The 26934-nt window shown below is 39.6% G+C and overlaps 1 protein-coding gene across 2 annotated transcripts in view; it reads right to left on the bottom strand.

Annotated features, from left to right (window-relative positions):
- Positions 1-26934, bottom strand: part of PIP5K1B (phosphatidylinositol-4-phosphate 5-kinase type 1 beta) — a 326134-nt gene that overhangs the window by 152046 nt on the left and 147154 nt on the right. For both annotated transcript variants that reach the window (XM_090275861.1, XM_090275862.1), the window contains exon 4: positions 700-830. In XM_090275861.1, the coding sequence (XP_090131987.1) occupies positions 700-830 (131 nt within the window). The remainder of the gene's footprint in view (positions 1-699; positions 831-26934) is intronic.

The following is a 26934-nucleotide window of genomic DNA, read 5'->3' as shown; positions in this document are numbered from 1 at the left end:
TTTTGATAAAGCAGATATAATACAAAGCTTACCATTTTAATCATTTTTGTGTGTACAGTGCTGTGGAATTAAGTACATTTATATTGTGCAACCATCACCATCATCCAATCGCAAATTTATTTGTTGAATTGACTTTTTCCTCCAAAATACAATAAAGTTAGAAGAGGCATGTATAGGTAACTTGGATGTTTTTGCAAATATGGTATCAAAATACTGGGATTCTCATAAGGTTTCTTGAGGAAAGATAACATGAAAGAGTTAAGATTAAAAAGTGAACTCGGATACAAGGCCCAATCGTGGCCCCCCAGCCCATCTTTTAAATTATGGGGTAACAAAAACCTAGCACCAGCTGCTGCTTCTTGGATGCCCTCTTCTGCTAAGCCTATGCAGACATCACACTGTAATGACTGCATTCCTTCCCACTGAATCTCAAAGTCTTTCTCCATGTGGTCTTGCAGGCATTATCACAACTAATTATGTACAACTGGACCACAGGACAAAACCTATTTACCATCTCCATATAAAAAATGCAAGCCACCTGATGCAACAGAAAGTAATCTGTTGGGTGGCTTTGGGCCTCTACAGGTCCAGCATATACATCGGTACACTGCACATGCATTGGTAGAAAAGTCTTCAATGTGGGGATGTAGCAAGGAAGGTCCTGTAGCATGGAAATCATCACACACACAAAAATCTTACCTGGGAAGGAACACACTTTCCACCACGTAGAAGTCTTGCATGAGAACATCTCGGTCTGGCTTGGAAGTGAGATTGCCTACTGTGTATCCTATTCCCAGCTGGATAGCACCTTTGATAGCAGATGATGCAGTCTGCAAAGCAAACACAGGACTCAGAGTTAGCCTCAATGGTCGGCCTTGTTCTAACAGGAGTTAGACTTTCTTTCTTGTTCCTAAGCAATGAAGAAGGTAAGTTTGGAAAGATTATAGGCTGCTTCTTTTGATGAGGAGTTTATTGCAAACATTAATGACCCTTCTTGTCATGAAATTATTTTTTTGGTAATCTTTCCTACCAATGTTTTTAAGGTCAAATTATAGTCTCAAATTTCCATCTTTCTTTTATTAAGAACTTAGAAACTTGGTAGAACACTTTCAATATGTAGCATCATAATTTCTGGCAAAAGATAAATGGTATACTCATATTAAAAAAAACACAACAGAAGTCCTATCATAGACTTATGGATCAGGAAGAATATTTTACCTTCATAAAAAAATGAGAGAACTAAAAGTAATTTTATCCTTTGAAATACACAAAATTTAATTTGGAAATTGCTTACTAATATTACCATAGATCCACAAGCAAAATTTACTACACTGATCTGTGATAAAGCACATAGCACTGGATTACCAATATTTCCAATTTGCTACTTTTCTAATATCATTCCATAATTACATTGACATAACATTAACCTGGGGAATTACTGTCACATATATATGCATGTGTAGAGTGTAAACATGAGTGCATCTGTGAATATATGTATAAATGTATATACATAGTATTAACAAATATAATAGAAAATACAGAAGAATAAATCAGTTAAGGAAAATTTGAATGCATTCTTCTTAATGGTGAAAGTCTGCCATTTTTATGCCTTGCAGTGCCTAATGTAGTACTACGTATATAGAGGAAGCTAAATAAATACTTAAATCAGTGGTTCTCAACCAAGAATATTTGGCATTGCCTGAAGACATTTTCTGGTTGTCATAACTGGGGGTGGCGGTGTTACTAGTGGCATCTAGTGGGTGGAAGCCAGGGATGCGGCTAAACACCCTGCAATGCACAGAAGGGCTTCTCACCACAAGGAGTTACCCAGCCCCACTATCAACAGCGCTGAGGTTAAGAAACACTGACTTAAATGAATATAATTATAATCATCTGTTTTGTAAAACCACATTTTCTTTTGGAGTTAACATTTTTACTTAGCAAATACCCCCACCCCCAACACATGCTTTATTATTTATTTTTTCACACTTTCAACATCAAGGAACATATCTCTCTTCTTGAAAAGAATATATCCTCTTGATTTCTATGATAGCACATGGTATTGGGACAACGTTTACCTTTTCTTTTATTTCTTCACTGACTTCTCATTCTATTTGCTATAATTGCAGTGTCCCTAAAAGTTTGATCCTTGACCCTCAGATTCCTTTATTATGTAGATAATCAATCCATTCTTAATGGCTTAAAAAAACTTTCCTACGCATAGAGCCCTCGGACCTTTCAAACCTATTTGGATGCTGTTCTATCATCACACGTGCAGTATATACAAAACCAAACTCTTATCTTAAAAAGTTTCTCACCCCACCCATAAGACTGTTTTCTTTTCCTCAGCCACCCAAGGCTGAACCTCAAACAAACCGCACCTAGCACAGGGCTAGGTCCCCAATAAATACCTGTTGCCGTCACCCGAAATGGCCACGATCCATCAGTCCCACTCAGTCACCTCCACTAACACTTTCGTTCCCCACTATCACTTTCTCATGCAGTCATCATTTAATTGATTTGCTTACTCCACTGCAAATATTAAATAGTCCTTAGTGTGAGGACAACTACCTACTCCCTACCCTTCTCCCTGCAGGAGGTAGGAAAATGCTTGGTGGTTTTCTCTTTTCACAGGCCTTTTTACTTAAGGTTACAAGGCAGCAAGATTGGAAAAACAAAAACAAAAAACAACAAAAAAAAACAAACTGAGACCAGCCCTTCGTGCACCTAGTGCTAAAAAACAAAAGATGTGCTATTTTAATACTCTCTCTCTGAGTCTGCAATGCCACCAATTGGCATCAGTGACCTTTTGTACCCACAGCTCTGACTTCTGAAGGCTGACATGTTTCTTCTCATTTTAAGCTCGCATAAAAATTCAAAGGGCATCTCTTCTCCAGCCATCACTCAGAGCAGTGTGGCACAAGATGTGACATCAGTACTTTCCAGAGAAGCCAGCCCCAAAACGTTCTGTTCCAGACCTATCAATAGACTCACATGCTCTCAAAGTTTGCTTTTCCCCTCCCTACACCCCACCTGACTGTTTTCCAAACTGCCTGCGTTTCTGCTTAATTCAGTCATTTAACACTCCTTGGGCTGAAACACCTGTCAAACAGATGGAGTATCCAAGTCTTTGTTGATCCCCCTACCTCCCTGCAATAGAAGGTAGTCAAGGTAATATGAGGCTATATCTGGTGTTTTCATACTTTAGAGAACATGAGGGTCACTGAGACACTTGTTAAAACAGACTGAAGGCAAAACTATGGAGACAGTAAAAACATCAGTGGTTGCCAGGGGTTGGGGGAGGGGAAGGATGATTAGGCAGAACACAGAGGATTTTCAGGGCCAGGAAAATACTCTGTGTGATACTATAGTGGTGCATACACATCATTATACATTTGCCTAAACCCACAGCGCGTACAACACCAAGAGTGAACTCTAATGTAAACTATGGACTTTGGGTGATTATGATGTTAATGTAGGTTCATCAACTGCAACAGACACAGTATTCTGGTGATGGATGTTGATAGTGGGGGAGTCTGTGCATTGAAGAAGGTATATGGGAACTCTCTGTATCGTCCTCTCAATTTTTCTGTTAACTTACACTACTCTAAAAAAAAAAAGTCTCAAAAAAAGTCAATGGGCATTGAAAACCAAAACTAAAACTAAAACCAAAACCAGACTGATGGGTTGTAGCCCCAGAATTTCTTATTGAGAAGGTCTAAGATGAGGCTCAAGAATCTGTTCTTGCTCTAAAAGAAAATCTTTCTCCCATAAAGATTGCATTTGAGTCCCTGAAGGAATAAGATTTTGGAAAGGACCCTGTTGAGACATGTTTAGCTAAAAGAAAAAGTAAACCTGTCATACTATTATTTTTGCCTTCATTCTCCTTAAAATTCAAGTGCTCTGATGGAGAAATAATAGAAATTGCAAAAAAGTTAATCATTTTTGATCAAGTATTTGTGCCAGGCACTTGATGGATAACCACAATTATTATTACAATCTATTATAATCATAGCACATATTTATATAGTGTTTACTATAAATTATAGGCAATGTTTTAAGTGCTTTTGGGTGCATAAACTCTTTCATCCTCACAATGACCCCATGAGGTAGATACTATTATTATCTCCATTTTACTGACTCAGGACGCTTTAGTCACTTATACGAGGCCACACAGTGGAGAGGTGGAGGTGGGACTCATACCTGGGCAGTCTGGCTCTGGAGTCCAAGTTATAAACAGCTACACTGCTGCCTCTGTCAGAATCTCTCAACTCATTTAACTCTTTCAAGGACCCTACAAAGTAGCAACAACCACACCCGTTTTACAGGTGGGAAATTTAAGGGCAGCAACGTTAAATGACCCACCCCAGTCACACTGCTAGTGTGGGGTGGAGTCTGGTTGCAAAGCCCATGCTGCTATATCATCAGTTTTTCCAAAATGAGCCTAGAATCAAAATTGGAAGTTCTCTGTAAAGTCTGGAAGTTTGACCTCAGCAAAAGTAGCAGTTTTGTGGGAGCCACTCCTTTTGATGAAACAGAGATAGAATATTTTATTTGCTTCTAATCATATACAACCATGGGTAAGTCCAAGAAAAACTTGAAAACTACTTGGTAAACCACCACTCTTAGTATACACACCACTATAAATGTCACCACTCGTCAAATGGGGAGGTGTAAACACAAGGAAGTATTTCACTGCCACAAGAGGAATGACACTTTGAGATTTCCTTCCGGTCTCTGTGTAAAACTAAATGCTTTAGCATTGATGCATCTGGGCATAATTAAAAAGCATCTTGTCTACTTCAAGGCAATGCCTGGTTGTGTGCACTGGGCCATGTGGTTTCTTGAGTCACGGAAGTCAAGGTCCCATCACCTGACATTTTCCCACTGGACATTAGGCACGTAGCTACCAGGTGGGCGATGCTGTAGTACAGGTAACGCTCTTATAACACAGCTGTTAGGTTCCTCACAAATGCTGTGTTATGTGAATCCGTGTCATACAAAACAAAAAACTAGTACAAAAAGGGGGATTAGGTTCCAAAAATTAAAAAAAAAACATATTTTTATAATTAAGAGAAAAATCTTTCTTAAAGCAATCTTCATAAAAAGTATTACATATTAATATGAGTTAAGTTATGTTTTCTTCATCATCATTGCTAAGCTCCATTAACTGAATGTGTTTTCTTTTTGACAAGATATCTTCATCCTCTGAAATTTCTCCATCATTATCTTGATCTCTATGCTCTACTTTTCACAAAAAATCTGTTATTTTAGATTGCTTGCTTTTAGCTGAGAGATCTTTATAAATTCCATTATACAGTGCTAAGCACTTCTGAAGTTCTCTCTTAAACTTTGTGCTGCTTTCAGCGCAAGGATCTTCATTTAAGAAATATGACTAACAGTTCAGCTAAGTCTAGGCCTTTCTTTGTGTTTTTTAGAGTAAACTGTTAAACTTTTTCATTTTCATCAGTGCTCTCCTCCTCTAAGTTATTTTGATACATTCCAGATGTCATTTCTACCAAAATTGTTTCATCAGTTTTGTCTTCTACCAGCAATTCTTGGGTATCTTCTACAATCATATCGCCAAAACCTTCCCCTCCTAAAGACTTAGCGAGTTCTACTATTGCATCCAGCATGTTTTCTGCTGGCTTGATTATATTTTTTACTTTGAATTGATTCTGGTCATATATTTTTCCAACAAGCATTTAATGTTGTTGGTTTTATTTCTTCGATAGATGAGTTTATTAGATTAATACAGTCCAAAATTTTATCACATTCAGTATTGTACAGGGATTGCCCTAATTTTGTGTTATACAGGAGTTTTCCCCAATTTTCTAACCGTGTTAGAGTGAAACCGTGTTATAGAAGTACCGTGTTATATGGGGGATACCTGTATTCTCTACCACAACCACTCCTGACCAAGATGGGCTTTATGACTGAAAACTGAAACGCTACCTGGAGTGGCTCTGTTTAGATTAGTAAGTCACGATGATGATAAAGAACGTTCTGTCTGTTGCTTTTGGCGGTTGCTCTTCTAGAACCAGCAGTTTTTTCCCTGTGAACTCTGAGCCCTCTCATCCTTTTCAGGGGTACCCACCAGCAGGCTAGCAAGCCTGTAGTTAGCCAATGGCTTCACACACACACACCCAGCCCTTCCAATGTTCCCTGCATGGCTTTGTGTAGGCTCTCAAGTACTGAGGCATGATTAGTTTTCTTTCTAATTCGAGAGGGAGGCCTTTGGCTCCTTTACAACATATAGTTCTAGATTTCAGAACTCTATTTTTGATTCAGGATTTTTCAAGGGCTAAGTGAAGGTAATAATCCTGCATAATAGAAAAAAAAATCTCTAAAACATTTAATGCTTGGAGAGAGAACCATATAATACCACAAAAGCAAATCACAAACATTTACAGTAGTCCCTCTCTATATCATGGTTCACTTATCGTGGGATTTTAAAAAATATTATATTTAATTATTTATCGTGGATTTTTTGCTATATTGCAGAATTTTGTGGTACTGTATATGTATGTCGTTAAAGTTACGTAGGTTTAAAAGTGTTGAATATGTTTAAGAACACAAGTAGTGTTTATAAAAGTGTGGAAAAGGTTAATAAGGGAGTGGGAAAGGTTAATAAGGGACTGGAAATGGTTTACAAGTGTGTGGGAAGGGTTTATAAAGCCTTAAAATATATATAAATACTAAAATAAATGTAAGTTTCCTACTTTGCAGATTTTCACCTATCGCGGCAGGGTCTAGAACGTAATACCCGTGGTAAGTGAGGGAATACTGTACTTCCACAGCTCCTTTTATTATCCCAAACTTGTTCAGAGATGGCAGTAACACTAAGAGAAAAATTAATGTCAGGTTGCATTTGTGTAACACATTGTTTTCCAAAGCACTATTTTTAAAGTGATTGCATTTGATCGTCACAGTTGTTATATAGGTAGGGTTTATAATGCACAATTTATAAAGAAACTGTGGCTTTGGGAGATTCACTTGATCTAATCTGTGTGACAGGCAGGAATGACATTCTGGTCTGGAAGGCCCCAGGTCAGCGCTCTCCCATTGCACACGGCTTTCATGCCTCGGTTTTCTCTGAGGATAATGACAGTAACAATAAGACTAAATGTCTACACACACCCTCTCTTAGGGAAGTAATAGTCCTGACAACAGGAAGATTTTAATACGTTATCTTACACTTGTTACTGGAAACTGTTTTCTATAGCACGATGTCCATGAAGTTAGATCACTTAATATGCCACCTGATATCAATGGCTTTAAAAGGAAATACTAAATATTTTATGCCAACAGCATTTTTCACCCCTAAGGTATTCTGATGACCTAATTATGAGATTATAGCCAATATATATGTTGCCAGAGTGGTTTTTTCAAAAGTAAAGATATCACTGTGCCACTACCTTGCTTGAAATCCTCTAATGGTCCCTATTATCCTCCCTGCAGAATTAAGACCAAACTCCTTAGCCCAACACAAAGCCCATCTTATAATATTAGTTCCTTACTACTTGCAACCTAGTGTAAAAAAAGATCCCAAACACACATGCTCTATCCTTTGAGCAAACTGACCTTACCAGTTCCCAAACGCCTAAGAACTGCATATGAAATTTTCTGCTTGTATGTGTTTTTCCCAAGAAGGTTCATTTCCCCCAAAATATAGATCTAGAGAGTCCAATTATTAATTAGATGTTCATTGACAAGGCACCTTAGACTAGGCCATAAAAAAGGGGTTCAGTAACACCTCTTAAAAGCAAGAGGAGACAATCCTTGTCCAGCCAGGGAAATACCTACCTCTCTCCCTCATTTCCTTAGCTCAAGTCCAGCTCCAGGTTTCCCTCCATACTCTGAACTTCAACTCAAGAAAGAAGGCATAGACTTCTTACGTCCCAAGGAAGAAATTCGGGAAAAAGAAAGAGGACTTGACAGCATGAAACTGGTTGCTGAACTATGGGAATAAGATAGTTTGTGGGTAGGCAAGCCTAATGCCTTCTAAATAACAAGAAGTGGGACCACATCTCACCTTCAGGCTCCTCAAACCATTTCTCCAGTCCCTCCTTGTACAGTATTGGTTTCCTATGGCTGCTGTAACAAATTACCACAAACGTAGTGTCTTCAAACAACATAAACTTACTATCTTACAGTTTGGGAGGTTAGAAGTCCTAAAATCAAGGTGCTGGCAGGACAAATTCTTCTGGAGGCTCTGGAGGAGGATCCATTTCCTTGCCCTTTCAAGTTTCTGGAGTCCAGCCACATTTTTTGCTGTGTGGCCCCTTCCTCCACCTTCCAAGCCAGTAGCATCCTCAAATCTATCTCAGTCTCTCTTAATCTCTTTCAATTTCTCTCTGTCTCTCAGCTCTGTTTTAACACATCCCCTTCTCTGACTGACCCTCTCACCTCCCTCCAATAAAGATCCTTGCGATTACATTAGGTCCACCTGCATAATCCTGTATAATCTCCCTGTCTGGAGATCCTTAATTGAATACACCTGCAAGTTCCTATTAACCATGTAAGGTAACCTAGTCACAGGACTCAGACATCTTTAAAGCTCCATTATTCTGTACACCACACTCTTCTATTTCAAGGTTGACTCCAGCATTTTTCCAGTGTTGCCCTGGGTAAAGAGAAGAGCACCCCTCAGAACTCCATTCACTCAGATGCTGTTCATTCTTTTAACAAAGATCTGAGAATTCTCTGTGAGCTAGGCATTGTGCTAGGTGTTGGGGAAAGGACATGGTTCTTGCTCTCATGGGAGTTTCTAGTCTAGTGGGGGAAAGAGATATTACATGAACAAAGGTATAGACACATAATGATAACTGTCAGGGATATAAACAACAGGGTGATGTGACTGAGGTCAAAAGGATGAAGATCCACATCAGAAATGGTGGCATTAGGAGAGGTCTACCCATGGAGTGATGTGCAGCCTGAGACTTGACAGGTGGGTATGGGTCAATACGTAGGATACATTGACAAAGGCTGGCTGTGTAGCCATCATGTGCCAGGCATTCTTCCACAAACTGGGGATACAGAAGTGATTTGGCCAGAATCCTTGCCTTCGAAGAAATGAGAGTCACGTTAGGAGGTTAGGGGAACTGATTTTGAGGCATGTAGAAGCAGCAGTTCAGGGACCTGGGAGAAAACCACTGTGGATAAAATATGGTGGGTAACAGCGATAGCATCAGAACAAGAGGCTGGAAAGACAGGGGGATCTGGGCCTTGTAGGTCATGCTCAAAGTTTGACGTGTTTCAATAAGAGAGCAGCATTCTAATTTGGCTGCTGTGTAGAGAATAGATTGGAAGGGATATATGAGGAAGGGCAGTTAGGAGGCAGCTGTAGTGCTTCATATTGAGATGTGGATGGCTGAGCGTAGCGTGATGAATAGGGAGACGTACAGAAGAGTTGAATTTGAGAGAGATATTTTGCAAGAAGATAAATAAGGCTTGCTATGAGCTAGAAATGAGAGAGAAAAACACTAAAATGCTTCCTGGTGTTTTCCTTGAGCAATTGAGAGAACTGGGGTTGCTTACGGAGTTGGGGAGGCTGAGGGAGGAACACATTTTGGGGGGGAAGATTAAGAGTTCCATTTGAGATGCCAATGAGATATCCAAATGGAGATGTCAAGATACACGTCTGGAGCTTAGAATAGAGGTTTGGAATGAAAACTTGAATTTGAGTTTTCAGCATATAAATGGTATTGAAAGCCAAACAGCTGGATGAGTAACCTAAGGAGAGAGGGGAATGTTCTAGAAGGGCCTGGAGCACAGTCAACATTTTGAGATTAGACAGAGAAAGAAGAACCTTTGGAGGAGACTTAGGAGTGACCACATGAGTGGGAAGAAAGTCATGAAAACATGGCTTCAGGAAAAACACAAGAGGATTTGAAGAAAGAAGTGACAACCATCTCGAGTGGCTCATTCATTTGATAATATGAATGTTACAACTTGATGGAAAATCAAAAGCTATGCATTAAATTTGCTGTTCTTTTCTCATCCATATCATTGATTCATACACTAAGTCCAAGTCTATATCTAGAATATTTGACAAAAGTATTTGATAAACTCCAAATTATGGCTTCATTAAACCATATTTTTAAGTGTTCTATATCTAAAATATTGTTTAAAAAAGAGAATATAAATTAATAAAATGTGAAAAAGAAAAACTTAAAAATGTATTGATACACACAACAAAGGAAAACAAACAGGAAGGAAATATATTTAACTGTAGTGATTGGCTCTGAGCATTGGAATATTGGGTGATTTTTACTTTAAAGACTGGCACTTCTCAGATTTTCTCAATTTTGTGTTATAGTTAAGAAAAGAAATATCCTCTGATGAAGGTACTGTTACTATGTTCATAGAGACATTTTGAGGGATGACAGAGGCATGTCTGGGATTTGTTCATCTTTTTATCTCATTGTAACTGGCTCTACTCTTACGAAGTGCAATCATGATCAACTTTATTTTTGTCTCCCATTGTCCCTCTAAATTTAGTCCAGGCGTTGATCATTCCTTTCCCTCGGATGAAATTTAGGGCAGGGCTCTGAGCCTTCTGGTGACTTCCAGAATCAAAGGTCTTTTGCTCATTTCTACTCTCAGGTCATTAAAAATGGTCCCATGAAAGTAGTGAAAGAATATGTAGTCTTCCAGAACTACATTATGATCTTTGTCTGATCATAGTTTTTTTCTTCATAATGACAAAGTAGTGTTTACTTACTACAATATTATAATAAATGGATATCACCTGTGACAGTAAAAAAAAAAAAAAGGTCTCATGAAAGGATTTGATTTGTCTAGACCACTTAAACAAAAACTTTAAATACACTTTCAGTAGCCATCCCCCCACCCTGCTCTAGGTGGCCTGGCACAACCAGGTCACTAGCAGTGGGAAGGGTTGGGGGCTTCTTTTCTCTTTTTTACCACTTGCTGAGGGGATAGGAAAGGTCTTATCTGAAGAGTACAGTTAAGATGTCTCAGGCCCTCAAAAGACTTCCCATGTGTACACATCTCTTTCTCTTACGGGATGCATTCACACACCTGCAGTGAGCCCCTCCCACTAGAAGTTGTGTTCTCTTCAGGAGGAGAACACATCCCTGGCTGGTAGTTCCATGTGTTCTTCCAAGTCCTTAGAGGTGACCACTTATCAGCTTAATCTCCATCTCTGTGCTTTCAACTGGTCATGGATCATTTATCCTGAAACTCTGGGAACTGACAAGCAGGACCCACCCCCAAACTCCCCAAGAACCCTCTTTTAGCTCTGCCACCATCAGTGGAGCTGACAGGTAATTCTCTTGTTCTTCCAATTTCCCAGAAAATACTCCGATCTATTGCATCCACCAGGCTCCAGTGAACACATACCTCACTCTAGAGTGGTCTCAGTGAAGCCCCTTTCCCTAGGCTGCACATCATGGACAGGCCCTCTCCCTTATGGGAATTACTCATGACATACCAACTACTCTCTTTAAAATTCCTTTTTAGTCCCTATATCTCACAGCAGACCGGCCAAGCTATTTCACAGACCCAGGGTGATCACTAAACTGGACTTAGACCACCTCCTGCCTCAAAGTCTTCATGGTGGGCTGGCACCTGACCCTGCAATATGATTAAAATTCTTCCACTCTTTCAGTTTATACTGTCCTAGACTGAGTCACAGGCTCTGCTAAGAACATGAGGTTTGGGTCAGCTGCATTAGCTTCTTGCTCACTGTGTTCCAGGCCACCTGCCTCATGACTCATTATTTCAGGCTTTTTTATAAAAAATACTATTTCCCAGCATACAAACCTTCACTGTTTTTTGACTTTCTGTAGAAATGAATCTAAATTCTTTGCTTGACCAACTTCAAGATTTTCTACAATCTATTCCTGCTAACGCTAACTACAATAATAAATAAATCCAAAAGGCTAACTTCTGTTAAAAAACATGCCATTGGAAGTTGATGTCTCAATTCACACAAGTTTATTTCTCTATCAGGAATAGCCCACTGGAGGTGTCCTCGATTGGTGTGCTTTTCTCTGTTCGGTGGTATCCTGCATTTTTGTGGTGATGTCCTCTAGGGTCTCCACATCCTCCAAGTGCATCTGGCTGATAGGAGAAGCAGTAATGGGGGAGGAACACTCACTTCCCACTTCTTACTACCTTTGCCGGAAGGCACAATGCAGGATGTTCCTCTGGTTCTGCTCCTCGTCCCTTCTCTGTGCTGCTCAGTGTCCTGGACACTGTGTGCAGCTGCATTAAAGGGCCTCCTAGCACTCGGCTGCCAGTTGGGTGTGGCCAATGGGACACCTCCACAGAAGACTAAAGGGAGGTTTGAGAGTGACATCACAGTGTTCACTCCCTTCCTTTCCTTCCTGTGGGTTTGACTTAGACTGGCATGCCCTTCTGAATGTTACAGCTCCTTTCTTGCGAGCCGCTCCAGATAATTCCTATTTGGGGTTCTACAGACTTGCTATTCTCTTACTTCTCAGGCCTAATGGGGGGTAACAAGGCACATTTTGACCTCAAGATACTCTAGTATCGCTTGTAGTTTCTCTATACTTCTCCCACATCTTTGCAAACAGTGCCTTTTTAAAACTTCTTTCAAATTCCCCACTTTGAGTGTGTCATCCATTTCCTGTCCAGACGCCCTAGATAAAGACCCACTCACAGTCCACCAGGCGGTAAGTCATACAGCCTCACCGAGGTACTAGGAGGGCTGGATTTGCAGCTGTTTTCCAGCTCCAGCTTTGCTATGGAAGAGGGGCCACAACTTCTGGTGGAGAGTTTGCAGTCTTGGCCACACCACAGGCCCTATCACCTCTACACAAATTCACAGCTTCAACTAATCTATCCTGCTTACATTTGCTTGTGATTCTTGGTCTCTGCACATGCTGATCTCCATGCCTTCAGTGTTGTTCTTCTCCATTCCAGTTTGGCCTCCTTCCTCTTCTTGGTCCAGTTTTACCACTAGTCTCTCCATACAGTTCACATGGCAGCTAGACATGATTACGCCCTTCTCCCAGTCCGGCTGATTTCATAAATGAATCTGGGGTATTCTGTTACTTTCATGGATGGCAACTACTTTCCTGATGCAATTTCTACAGCTATTTACAGTTTTAAAAATTAAGAATACTGCAGTCCCATTATAATGATGTCCTTCCCCATGCCTGCAGGGATGACCTATGTGGTGAAATGGCCTCAAAACAACGTCATTCTGACCCAGTAGGCACTAAACAACCTTGGAAGAAGCCCAGGACAGATTCACTTTATATTTAATTTTTCTTATTAATAAGCAGCCTTTTAACACTATCCCACTGTATCTGCTTGTTTGAAGAAAGATTTGACTCTCCAAATGTGATAGAAAAGGCAGAACAAAGAAGAGGTATTTAATAGCTTCTTTTAAACGATCCCACTTATTTATATGATTGGCAGGGAAGCACATGCTCTTATTGAAATGGAAAAGCATATTAAGCAAACACTTCTCATTAACAGAAAAATACTGTATCAAGTATTCAGCAGTGGAAAATTATGCACACTTACTGGCCCTTATAAAATAGATATGCTATCAACTGCAGATGAAAATTTTGATTTAGGATAGAACAGCATTATGATTGCTGTTAAATTAGGCTTTTAGAAATATTACAGTGTAGACCAAAACATTCATCATAAATGCGGCACAGTATAATATCCTTAATACTACTCCTAGATACTAGGAACATTTGTTTGTATATTCAAATAAAACTAGTATTTATTTGATACAAATACAAATTTGGATTCAACAGCTAAAAATAAGGATTGATTTTTCATCCGTCCAGAATCAACAAATACCAAATTTCACAGTCTTTTAAAAATTTTTATTTATTTATTTATTTTTAGAGAGAGGGGAAAAGAGAAAGAGAGGGAGAGAAACATCACTATGTGCTTGCCTCTCACTCGTGCCCCCAACTGGGGACCTGACATGCAACCTAGTCACGTGCCCTGACTGGGATTTGAACCAGCGACACTTGGTTCGTAGGCTGACGCTCAATCCACTGAGCCACAGCAGCCAGGGCCTTCACAGTCTTAAAGTATCATATTTCCTGGCAAGGATATTGTCAATTTCAAAGGTAAAATATTACATCAGTGCTAAGCACTGTTTTGGAGGAATAAAAAAATGCTTATGGTAGATGTTGCTAGCTGTCCCCAGTATCTATTTGCCTCTCTTATTTAGCAGTTTTTCTCAATGAGGGTTGATTTTGTCCCCCAGGGGACATTTGGCAGTGCCTGGAGACAATTTCGGTTGTCACAACTAGGGAATGATGCTGGCATCTATTGAATACAGGCCAGGGATGCTACTGAACATCCAACAACGTATTCCCCACCCTGACAACAGAGAATTATCCTGCCCCAAATACCAATAGTGCCAATACTGAGAAACCCTGTTTTAAACAGCAATAAAAATTTTAATTGGGTATTTTGCATGGTTCTCTTGCAGCTAGGTATAGTCACATGACTAATTTCTGATTATTGAAATGTGACAGGAAATGATGCATCGAACTCCCAGGTCACACCGTTAACAGGAAGGGAATGTCCTCTGCAGATGTGAGGGAAGAAAAATGAAGCAGCCCTCCTTGATCAAGTTTGGACGCTGTACAGTGTGGACAACAGAAAAACAAGATAGGAATCTGGGTCCCTGATGACTCTGCAGAAAAAGTAAAAGACCCTTGCACTGTTATATGAGAGAGAAACAAACTTTGCTTAAGCCACAGTCATTCTGGTTCTTGCTTCAACACAAAAGTAAACCTATATTTCAAGTGCTTATAACCTATGGACTTATAACCAAGTGCTCTTTACCTGAAAAGTGATGCAGATTCAAAAATATCTCAAACTGAAAGAGAAGTATCTACACAGATAGCCTTTCTTAATTAAAAAAACAAACTCTAGCCCATGCTTATGGAGAAAAATAACTCTTCACTGTAGAGAGTAAAACACAAACAAAACCTCCTCAATCCTGCTCTTCAGAGTTAACTAGTGTCACTTACTTGGTGTGTGTTCTTCTAGACTTTTGTCTCTATAAATTAAAAATGTATGCACATGTCTGTACATTAAAAATAAAAATTGGATTCTACTATAAATGCTGCACTGCAGTCTACTTTTTGCACACAATATCCTCCCATGTCCAGCTATACGGCTATACTCATTATTTTTAAAGGTTATATATCAATATGTTCACAGTTTGTATATAGCACAACCATTTTAACGGCTCTCCTATTGGTAAAACTTAGCGTTCTTATTCTTGCTATCTCTCTTTAATAGCAAATAATGCTGTAATGAATGTCCTTGCTTATATATATATCCTCACATACTCATTCCTTGTGCATTTCTGCAGCATTGATTCCTAGAAAAGAATTGCTGAGTTCAAGGACATGCACTTTATGCTTTCAGTAAGTACTGCCAAAATGCTTTCTAAAAGAGATTTCATCAATTTATATACTCACCAACAGAGCAGAAGAATGCATTTGTCGTTAAACATTCACCAACAGTTATATAATTAACATTGCTGATTTTTCCTAATTTTGCTGTCTTAGTTTCCATTTTCCTGATCACTAGGGAGATCCTCTTTGTGTGTTCATTGTGCTATTTGCCTTTAACTTCAAAATTTTCATTTTTTATGGTTACACACTAATAACCATGCTCCATTATTTTATACCAATTAAAGTTAAAGTGCACTTAGAAAGTAATCCCCATGGAAACTTTAAAACAATTGGACTCCATGCCAATTCTGCAGTTTTTATTAACTGAAATTGCAAGCTCTCACGGGGCAGAAACTGTAGCTAGCCTTCTTCATCTACCCAATAAAGTTCTTCTTCACTCCTTTTACTATAACAAAAATTTGCACTTCTCTAGATAATTTTTAAAAGTTGAACTAGTACTTTAGAATACTTTACACTCACATTACAATTAAAATTGTTTTCCAATAGCAAATAAGAAATGAACTCCTTAATCAGCTGATTGGGACAGGGGACTCTCGGAGGAACACGACTGGGTGTGGGGCGGGGCTTGAGAAACACGTCGGCAGAGAGATACAGAGAAACCATACAAGTGCTGTCTACCTGTCTTTTTTGAGTCTCACACTGTAGGGCTGGAAAGGACCCAACAGACCCTGGAGAAGCAACCAGGTACCTCTAGTGGGAATTCTTTCACATGAGGATAGTATCTTTCCTGCCATTCCTCAGCTTCATTCCTTTTGGGGGGAAATGAATGTTGCATATTGAGGCCTTGTCACCATTCTCTTCGTCAGCTGACATTTTCGCAGAGCGTACTGTGACCCAGGCGATGTACTAAGTGCTTTAGAGGCGTCTTCTCCTTTATATGCATTTATCTTTACAACAACCCTACACACGGAAGGTAAACTATTATCCTGATTCACTTAAGATAAAATGGATTCAGAAAGGCAAAGAAGCTTTTTGAAGGCTAAATAATGAGGAAGAGACAGAGCTGGCCCTTAAACCCAGATCTGTTAACACCAAGTGCATGCTCATAACCATCGCCTCCAACAACAAAATGGGAATTCAGAGATATCAGCTTCGCCAACCTTGCATTTCAATGGAGCACAAGTCCAGTTAAATTCTATGGCTAGTCTAACTACTTGTTTCTTGGTGTGTGGACCTGTTTCCAGGCAATGACAAATCAGCTTCTATGGTCTTTTCTTTTGTTTTCTCCACTGAACAGCATACACATGGTTAACTCTGTTTGCCCAGAGGTGCGGAGGTGGGTCAGAGCCAAAGCCAAGCCTCACTCCTACAGAGTTCCTAGGAGACATTTTCACAGAACTCTGCCAGTTCAGGTACATGGAGTTATGGGCACCAGTTTGAAATGCAAACTAGATGGGGCCCAAGTGATCAGGTTTCACTGCCAGGTTGGCATTTAGGAATGTTCAGAAAAGAATTAGAATCTAGGCTTGTCTGCCAGCTTTACATAGGACAGGTATGGGACAGCCAGCCAATTCCTCTTCCCCCAAAGAAGCCCTTGGGCAATCTCCGCTCTCTCATCATCCTTTTTGGCTTTATATTATCATCACCTACTTTGAGAGGGTGTTAACCCCTAGCCCTGTCCTACATCTCTAGCCACCCCTCCCCAAGCTCTTGCTACATATGAAGACAGACAAACAGACAGACAGACACACAGTCACACAGCTTTTGTTTCTGGTTTAGGAATGGGAGGGCATAATTACAACTTCAGGGAGGCTCAGACTTGTGGGGAAACTTAATATACCTCTGGAGATACCAGTTACACACAGGATCTTGTTGTTATATCTTTTCCTACCTCCCCCAAGAGACCTCAAATCTTTCCTTTTCATTTCACCAACTGACCTCTTCAGTGTTTAGAAGAAGAATGTATTTAGGTAAGGAGGGACATTAGCCAGTGCTCAGTGCTCTAATAGGTTGGCAGAGCCATCACTATTCTGCAGTAATTAATTCAGGAGGTAAACTCTCTGACTTCATAAAATAGGAAGGCTTAAGTGCTATTCATTTACCCAAATAAAGACAACAAAAACAGAAATGAAGCTTATACTGCTGGGCAGCAGTCTTTGGTCATTTTTTCCATTTGTGCCTCGATTTGTATTACACTTAACTTTTTTTAATAACTAAGTTGCTTGATCTGTAAAAATCTGATCAAGAAAATAATTAATGGTATAGAAGTAGGCCCCAAAGAACTATTCAATGAAAATTGCTTTCCTTCTTTCAAATCTTTCCTAGTTTTTTTTCCTTAATTTTCACGGTAAATTCTTTTTTTATAGAGATTTTAATTATTTATTTTTAGAAAGAGGGGAAGGGAAGGAGAAAAAGGGAAAGAAACATTGATGTGTGAGAGAAGGATTGATCAGTTGCCTCTCACATGCCCTGAACTCGGGACCTGGCCCACAACCAGGGCATGTGCCCTGATCAGAAATGGAACCAACTACCTTTTGGTTTGCAGTACAGCACTCAACTCACTGAGTTATATCAGTCAGGGCTCATAGTAAATTCTTGAGAAAGAGAGGGAATTATATATATATGTGTATGTATTTATTTATTCCTATAACATATACATATGATTTATATTATAAAAATATACATATCAGTAACACACATGATTAAAAGGTATATCTCACTCATATATATGATTGAATATTTACAACGTACATGATGGGGCAAAAGTAGGTTTAGAGTTGTTCACATAGAAAATAATGCAAAAATTAATAAATAATAATACAAGAATAAACTCTGTGTTTTGCATGCTCACAACAGTAAACCTACTTTTACCCCACCCTGTATGCCGTGTGTGTGTGTGTGTGTGTGTGTGTGTGTGTGTGTGTGTATCATAGGAATAAACAACATTTTTGAAATAGAAAGGCAAGCCTCAGGGACCCAAGAACTAGAAAGAAGAAAGGGGAAGAGTGATGCTTGATAAATGAGAAAGAATCATAAATACAACAAAACTAAAAATTTCAGAAGCTAAAAACCGAGTGATTTTTATAGATTGGGAAAAAAAAAAGAAAAAGTCTTCTCCTTAAATTCCTATGATCAAGCTGTCTTTTCTGAAAGAACGGGGAATGAAACATCCCATTTAATTCACAATTAAATTATTTTAAATGATTGCAATAATAATTGTTAACAGTGTTATTTCTACCTGCCTGGTAGTTTTGGACATATTTCTGGAAAGCCACAGAAAAATAATGCCAAGAGGTTTAAACAAAAAGATCTGAAATGTTAATGCCAATATTTTTCAGAAGAAGCTTTAAAAATTGGAATTTAGGTGTTTTCTGAATACAAAGAGATTGATTTTAAGTATTTAAATGCTTGAATGTAAGGATTTTGTTTGTGAGATACATTTATGCACTTATATATTTCTGTAATATTGCTTTAAACTGCTGTAACTGTTTTAAGTGCTCATTATGTGCCAGATCAAGTGATTTGCATTATTAATTTTTTTCATAACCTTATTACTTCCATTTTACAGATGAAGAAATTAAGGAAGACTGCATATTTGAAAGATAAATGTGAGTCATTCTCACCAAAAGACTATCAAATGGAACTTCCCTAAAAATGCACAGACTGATACATCAGACAATTTATATATTTTTCAAGAATCCCTATAATCAGGATAAAGCATCAAAGTTGGGTGATAGTTTTAAATATTATGCACACCTTTAAGTTGGGATTAAGTATTCTTTGACCATGTAACCTCTATGTTTCAAGATTTAGGATTACATTGCATTCAAGATGTGATTTTCTGCCGGCACACTTTCAGAACCTTGGAATGCATTTTCTTAAATCCTCCAAGAACCCTGTACATTTGAACAAAATCCCAGCCATTCTACAATGGCTCAGGACTCTCCCATCTGCTGGAAGCTCCCTCACCCCATGTCTGATGGCATTACCTCCCTTGCCTTTTGATCTCTCCTCATTGTCTTTCAAATCACTCTGGCTTCTTGCTGGCCCCAGAGGCTAGGATCAGCCTTTCACCGGGAAAGCACATAGGTCTTTGGAATAGAAGTCAAAACCCAGTTAGGTACCAGGTTGCAAATAGGTAGGGACAAGGAGGGTCTCTGGTTAGGGGGCGGGCAAATGTAATGGGCTGGAAGGGGCCAGCACCTGCCCCTGTGTCCCTGAGAAACACTCTGGTGGATCCCTGCCTGCCTAAAATGCTTCTGCACAGCTCTGGCTCACGGGAGGAGCTTCTCCCTGGATTTGTTCCATGTCATGATGCTACCATCTTACTGTCCCAGGCTCTCTCCCTCCTCTTGTCACTAGAAATGGATGCTGGGGTGGAGGACAGGTGACTAGGCCAGGACACAAGTGAAAAAACACTTGAATAGAGACTCCTAGCTCTCACCAACCAGTTTTTGACCAAAGGCAGAAAAAGAAAAAGCTTTCACAGACAATGGTGATTGCCCTTATGTCATAAGCCCCCCATATTAATTTTTCAAATATGAACAGATATTGGGGGCAGAAATATAATAAAAATCTGAGTTTGGGGCCCCTTTTGCTCCCAGGAGGCGGAGAGACTCTGAGAAAGTTACATGATATCACTGGTCACAGTTTCCTCCTCTATAAAATGAGGGCATTCGATTTCCAAAATTTTCTCCACATTGAAAATTCTGTAAGTCTACTTTTTAATTTCACCTGTTTTTAAGTATATGTGACCACCAAGTAGAAATCACTTGTTTTCTAAGGCTTAACATATTTCATTCTGACATATTCTCTTTGCCTTTTTTTTTTCTTTTAGTTACAGTTCCTCCATTAAAAAATTCAACAGAAAGTAACTGCATTTTGCTTACTTTGGATTATAACTGTTAAAGTAAGTAAGACTGATACTCAGAAAGGAGAACAGGAGAAGCAGGAGGAGGCAACCTTGCTCCACGCAAGCGCAATTTCCAGCAGTGCCAGCTGGGGAGAGGCTGGGAGTGCTGCTTACTGCTGTTCTGTTCATTTCTCCTGAACTCAGAGAGAGCATTATCAAATTGCCTTTAATGCTGCCTGAGGTCATAAAAGTTGGTGTCAGAGCTACCAACAGGGAGAAACTCCTAGATCAGGATTCTTCCTGCCGGAGCTCACCACCAGGTGATGTGCTTGTTTTCAGCAGGTTTCGTAGGGCCTCTTGACCTGACTTGATGCCAACACACCGATTTTCCAGTGGCCCAGCCTAAAGTGGATCACTGATGGCCTCAGCTAATGGATGACCTGCTACTGTAGCACACGTGAAAGTGCCTGACACAGAGTCCATTGCTCAATAGAGGGGAGCTTCCTTCCCCTTTCCCTGGAGACAGTTAGAGGAAACTGTGGTGGGTTTCTGCAGCCCAGACCTCTGACCCCGCACTCTCCAACTATGCTAACTTGTCTGCCATCTAACCAGAGCCTTGCTCAGTGCTCAGCTCAGTGTGGGCTAAATGGCTAAGTGATTATATCAGATGGATAAAGACCATCTCAAGACTAAGATTCTATGAGGCTATGGATACCTCACTTTGAATGTGGGGGTTCTCTCTCTTTAGACCCCACAGCAGTCAACTTTCAGAATGCACATAAGCAAGCAGTTCTCTGTTTAGAAATTTCTGTGTTATGTTCTCTTAGACATTCCTTGATTCTGCTGTACAGAAGGCCCTGGGTGATTTCTAATCTTGTCTTGGCCTGTGGTAGGCACTACCTGCCTTCTGAACCACATCTCTAGTTTCCTCTCTGCAAGGTCCCCTTTGGTATGGCCCATCCCTCTGAACAATCCTTTCACCCTTTTTCCAGCACCAGTATCTGATACATGTCTTGAGACAGCTACACAGAGGGTCCATTAGAAACAGCCTGTCTTGTGAAATAGACATGCCTGGTGTACGATACGGCCTGAGGAAAATTTGTACAGTCCGGCTGGGTAATAGAAGAGGTTTCTCCAAGAGGAACAGTGTCTTACTGTGAATTGAAGTGAGTGAAAGCAGTACCACTGTCTTCAATCAACCGCCACCAACCAGGGTGCACAGACACCAGTACAGGTGGTCCTGACACCAAGCACCAGAGCTGCTCATACTTACAGGCTTGCGTGGTCAAGGGGTATTATTTTCATGAGAGAGGAACCTGCCATCAGTCCTATAAAGTGAGTGTGATTGGAAATACCTGTGTTTCTATCCCATGATTTAATTTATTTGGAACTTAACCATTGGGGAAACTCCAAACAATATGGAAATTTTCTTGGGGGGGAAAAAAAAAGCCCAAACAATATGGAAATTTTCTTTCAAAGATTCAAAAAGGAACAAGGAAGTACAAATCATTCTTATTAAACTCAGTCCCTGAGTTTAGCACAGTACACAGAAGGGCTCCAGCTGTCTCCTAATAATTTCCTCCCTCCCCGGACCCCTCTCTCTTTTCCACTATTGCTGCTACAGTGGTCTTTGCCACGGCTTGACCATGCTGAGGTTCATCACCTGCCTTAGGGTCCCCCTGATTGTTTTTTGTAAAGTATGTATAAGGGTAAGGCATTCCTTAGTTCTTTATAGTCTTAATTATCACTTTAATTCTGTGTTTTGTTATCCAAACTATATTATCCATCACCCCCCTCCCAAATACATCTATATTCTCAACCACAGAATCTACATGATGAGCAGAGGGAAGCTGATGTTCAATTCTAGTCCCTGGGGACAGAGGCCTGAGAGAGACTGCACCGGGGCCATCCTGGAACTGTTGGGCAAACTTATTCCCTTACATAGCTGGACTACAGAAACTTCTCCAAGCCATATATACCATAGAAACTGGCCCCAGGTTATGTTTATTCCACATGCCAAGCTGTTTCTAAATTAATAAACTCTCTACATGGCCTTCTAAAGCCAAGGAGCAGATAAATAATAAATCCCCTTTAGCTAGGGTTTCTCAGCCTTGGCACTATTGACATTTTGAACTGGATAAGTCTTTGCTGTGGGGGCTGTTCTGTGCATTATAGGATGTTCAGCAGCAGCCCTGGCTTCTACCCACTAGATGACAGTAGCATCATTTCCTCCAAATGTGACAACCAAAAATGCTTCTATACATTGCAAAATGCTCCCTGAGGGCAGGGGAGCAAAATTAGCCCTGGATGAGAACTACGAGTTCATCTAAGTGCAAATCTCTTCTAACATACACCAAGATAAATCATCCTTCTCTCACAGGTGAATGTTCCACAATGATGCTTGTTTTCTCATCTGCGATATATACTGTCCGTACCAATGAAATGGCATGTATTTTAGGCTTGTCAAGAACAATTGTCTTAAAATTTCACAGTTGTTTTAACTCACATTCTACGTCAAGCCAAGTGCAAAACACAATTACTGAAGTGATTTGAAAACAAAAATCCAATGGCGACAGGGACAGGAAAGTGTACTCTGTTCACATGTGTCCTGATTCTGGTCCTTAAAAATGCAGCTGGTGTAGAGTGTGTGTGAACACACCTGTCTACCCTCCCCACCTCCCACATGTACACGTACACATACACACAGACACAGGGGCTACTCTGTCCCATAGCACATGGCACTCTAGTGCCCAAAGGTAAACTGCACAGGAAGTACTTTACCCATCTGTGCATGAGGAATGCCCAAGCAGAAATCAACACCAAGGTCATCTCTGGGGCCAGTGGCTGGGTCTGGTCACCCCAGGGAAGCCGTGAAAGGCACTGGAGATGAGCACAGTGCACTGAGAAAGGCCAAGGGCCAGAGACTTGGAACTTGAGCTCTGGTTCGGCTTCTTGCACTCAGCGCATTCTTGGCCAAGGACTTAAGTAGTATTGGGGCTTCTGGTTCCTCAAATGGTTAATAAACAGTTTTATCAGAGGCATTTCCAACTCTAAGAGTCTAAATTTCTAAGAATACAATGCAGACAAATGTCAGTTCCACCCACTGCACAATCCTTCTCCTTTCTAAATTAATCACTTCTGCTATTTCCACCTCAAGTGATGGTGATGACTCTCAATTCAAAGGAAGCTGCAAAAACACACAGGATATCCAATTGCTTTCAAGAAAAAGGACTAATTCTGTCGTCAGAGGTGAAGACCTTATTCCTACTTTTTGCCCAAGATTAAATCTCTGTAGAGAGCTAATGTTCCATTTTCAAAGGACTATTAAAAAGATCCATCCAAGTTTATCTAAACTGCATGCTGAAAGGTGGAAAATACAAGTCTCATGGTACATATGAAGTCACCAGAATATTTATAGCCCTTGATTCCAACCGAGGGATCACATGACTCTCTACCCCATGTAGAGATTTTTCATATATCATTTCCTTCTTCCGGACATGGCCTATAAACATGACCTGCTTCTGTAAGCACTAAAGAAATAACAAGAGCAAACGGGACTGCGGGAGATGCATAATAATGCTGGAAATGAAGGACACTTGTCTGCACTGCCTCCAGCAGTGAGCTGGCTCAAAATTTGATTTTCAAAATTGTGTTTAAAAATTGACTGCTTCATGTCACAGTAGTAACATGAGCCATATTTGCCTTTCCATCACATGCAATAGCATCAGAAACCCAGTTTCAGGCTTATACCTTGTATGATGATCTCATCTTTGTAATTTCATCGCATGGGGATTTAGGTTCTGACAGTGTGTTTATTACACTTACAGATTAGAGGGAGAGAGTTAAATAGAAGAGGGAAGGGAAGGAGAGGAGGATAAGAAAATATAGACACGAGAGTCTCCATACCTCAGGACCTCAGTCAATGTCTTTTGAGAGTCCCAGACAGACTGACAGTATAAGATAAAGGGATGAAAAAGTGTTCTAGGTGCACAGCAGAGGACACTGTTAAATTATAAATATATTGTGAGAGACAGAACAATGGCCCCAAAACATGTTCATGTCATGATCTCTAGAACCTGTGAATCCTTTGAGTATGTTACCTTAGAAAGCAAAGGTTGCTTAGAAAGCAAGGTTGCTAATCAGCTGAATTTGAGATGACAATCTCCCCAGATTGTCCTGGATTACCAGATGGGCCCAGGGTAATAATACAGGTGTCTTTCAAGGTGCAAAGAGACAAAAGAAAGGGTGAGAGCCGGTGCCAGTTGGGATACTGGAAATATCAAGGGGAACGCTATGTAAAGTATATGATTGTCTAACAACTAAGCTGTACACCTGAAACCAATACAAAATAGAAAGTTTTTAAAAAAAGAGCACGAGGTACAATGTGAAAAGGACTCAATTTGCCATTGCTGGATTTGAAGATGGAGGAAGGCACCACAAGCCAAAAAATGTAAGTGGCCCCTAGAAGCTAGAAGAGGCAAAGAAATGGATTCTCCTCAGATCTTCCAGAAAGGAACAGAGCCCTGTCAACTCCTCGATTTAACCTCGCAAGATGTGTATTGAAGGTCTACCTTACAGAACTGTAAGACAGTAAATTTGTGTTGTTTTAAGCCACTAAGATTCTGGTAATTTATTATAGTAGCAATAGGAAACTAACACATGGATTAATTTTAAAACACTCTCAATAATTTTAGGTCCTATCTACCTTTCCACTTGGCCTCACTAGCCCCCGCAAAGGATGAATCTATTTATAAACAAGATGTTATACTGGGACTTCTGTGGAGTTTTGAGTGAGTTATTTTTGTGTTAAGGATAAAGTCACACTTGCCTGTCAGCACACAATAAGTTTAAACACAGTGAAGTCAGACCAAGGGGACCAACTGTTCACCAAAAATCTCTTTCTTTAACTTGGATGCTTACAAGTAATTATTTCCAATGAAGATTCTTTGATATTTGTTTTGGAAGATCAAGTTAATAAAATAAGACAGGAAAACCAAATATAAAATATTGGTTAGAAGAAGAAAAAGTATAATTAACAGATGACATACTTTGACATATTTGCTACCTACAGTATCCAAGAATCAATCATGAACCTAATGGAATAGTTTGAAAAAACCAAGTAGGCAGTTTACAGAATAAACTCATATGATCAAGATCTTATACATTCCCAGCTAAAAAAATTAATGGAAAATAAAAAGAATCCTATTTTTAGTAGAAAAAAATGCCAAAGCAATAACAACCCTCACTAAAAATAGGTACAAAATCTCGGAAGAAAATAAAAACCTACTGGGGAATATAAAAGAATATCTATATAGACATTTCATTTTTGAAAGGGAAGACTCAATAATTAAAAATGCTAATTCTACTTAAGTTATTAATGAATTTAATACAATTTTAACAGCAGAAATCTTTTTAGAGGAAGTGACCTTATAATTCTAAAGTTCAATTAGAGTACTAAATGTAAGAATATCATCAGGAAATTCTTGAAAATCAAGAATATTATGGAAGGCCTCACATTACAATATTACAATTAAAACAAAGCATTACTAGCACAAAATTTAAAAATGAGAGCAAAGCCAAAAGTCTTGAGGGAAATATTAACAAATTTGGTTTTATAAAAGCTTGAGTCCAAAAAATATGGTAAGCAAAATGAAAGGACTAATTTAAACCAGTACAATATTTGCAACACAAATGCAATGCTCTTAATAGATAAGAAACTCTTACAAATAAAACAACAAAGAGTATTTGTTAGATAATTCTCAAAGGAAGACAAAAAAATGAATAAAACCATCTGAAAAAAAAAAAAAAGGTCAAACTTATCAGGAATAAAAATGAATGCATGTCAAAGTGAAAATCAAGGCATTTTTCACCTATCCAGCTGGCAAAGATTTTTTAAAAGAATAGTGGTCAGTGTTAGTGAGGATATGGGAAAAAAGGCACTCCGTTAAATAAGCCAGAAGGAGTCTAAAATGAAATAACCTCTAAAAGTATTTTACTAACGTCCAGACCCTTTAACTTGGTTCAGTGAGGTCACAGGCAAAGTCCTTTTTACTCATTGTCGATTCCTTGCTAATACAAGAATGTGCCCAGACTTATCTACTGAGTGAGAACACATGGCATTCTGGAGCCTTGGAAAGCTGAGAACACCATGCAGCACTGGGCCACTGGGTGCCCAAAGCTCTCTGGTTCACGTGACCTTGCTGGGGGTGAGTTTGGGTCAATAAGCAGGAAGGTGCAGATGGCTGTAATGTTCCCTATTTAAGAGTAGATTGTTAGTTTAAATTCTTCCTTCATGGCAGAGGAGGGGGAGAGTCTGAAAGTGAAAGGGCTGTGTGGTCTGGTACCCCAGATTTGGCCAAACTCTGCCTTGTGTGCCAGCCGCTGTGTGTGTCCTGAAAAGATTTTGGGGGCATGGGATGCCTCACTGAGAATTACCACATCTATTTCAACTCTGTGGTCATCTGGCTTCTGACTTAAAAACACCCTCTCCTTGGCTAGGCAATCAGTTATACTGTGTAGGTTCTTCCCACCCATTTGCAAACTCACCTGAAATAATTCAGGACCACCATAATTCGAAAAAATACAAATTTAAAAATTAACAATATATGTGTCAATGGAAGTAGTCAATATGCTAAGCAAAAAATACTTAAAAATAAATGAATAAAGGCGGTTTAAGTTAGCATA

Source organism: Furipterus horrens, unplaced genomic scaffold (assembly GCF_987537825.1).
Source record: "Furipterus horrens unplaced genomic scaffold, mFurHor1.1.pri manual_scaffold_4, whole genome shotgun sequence".
Lineage (NCBI taxonomy): Eukaryota > Metazoa > Chordata > Mammalia > Chiroptera > Furipteridae > Furipterus > Furipterus horrens.
The sequence above is the reverse complement of the archived record's forward strand: the minus strand, read 5'-3'. Positions and strand labels throughout refer to the sequence as shown.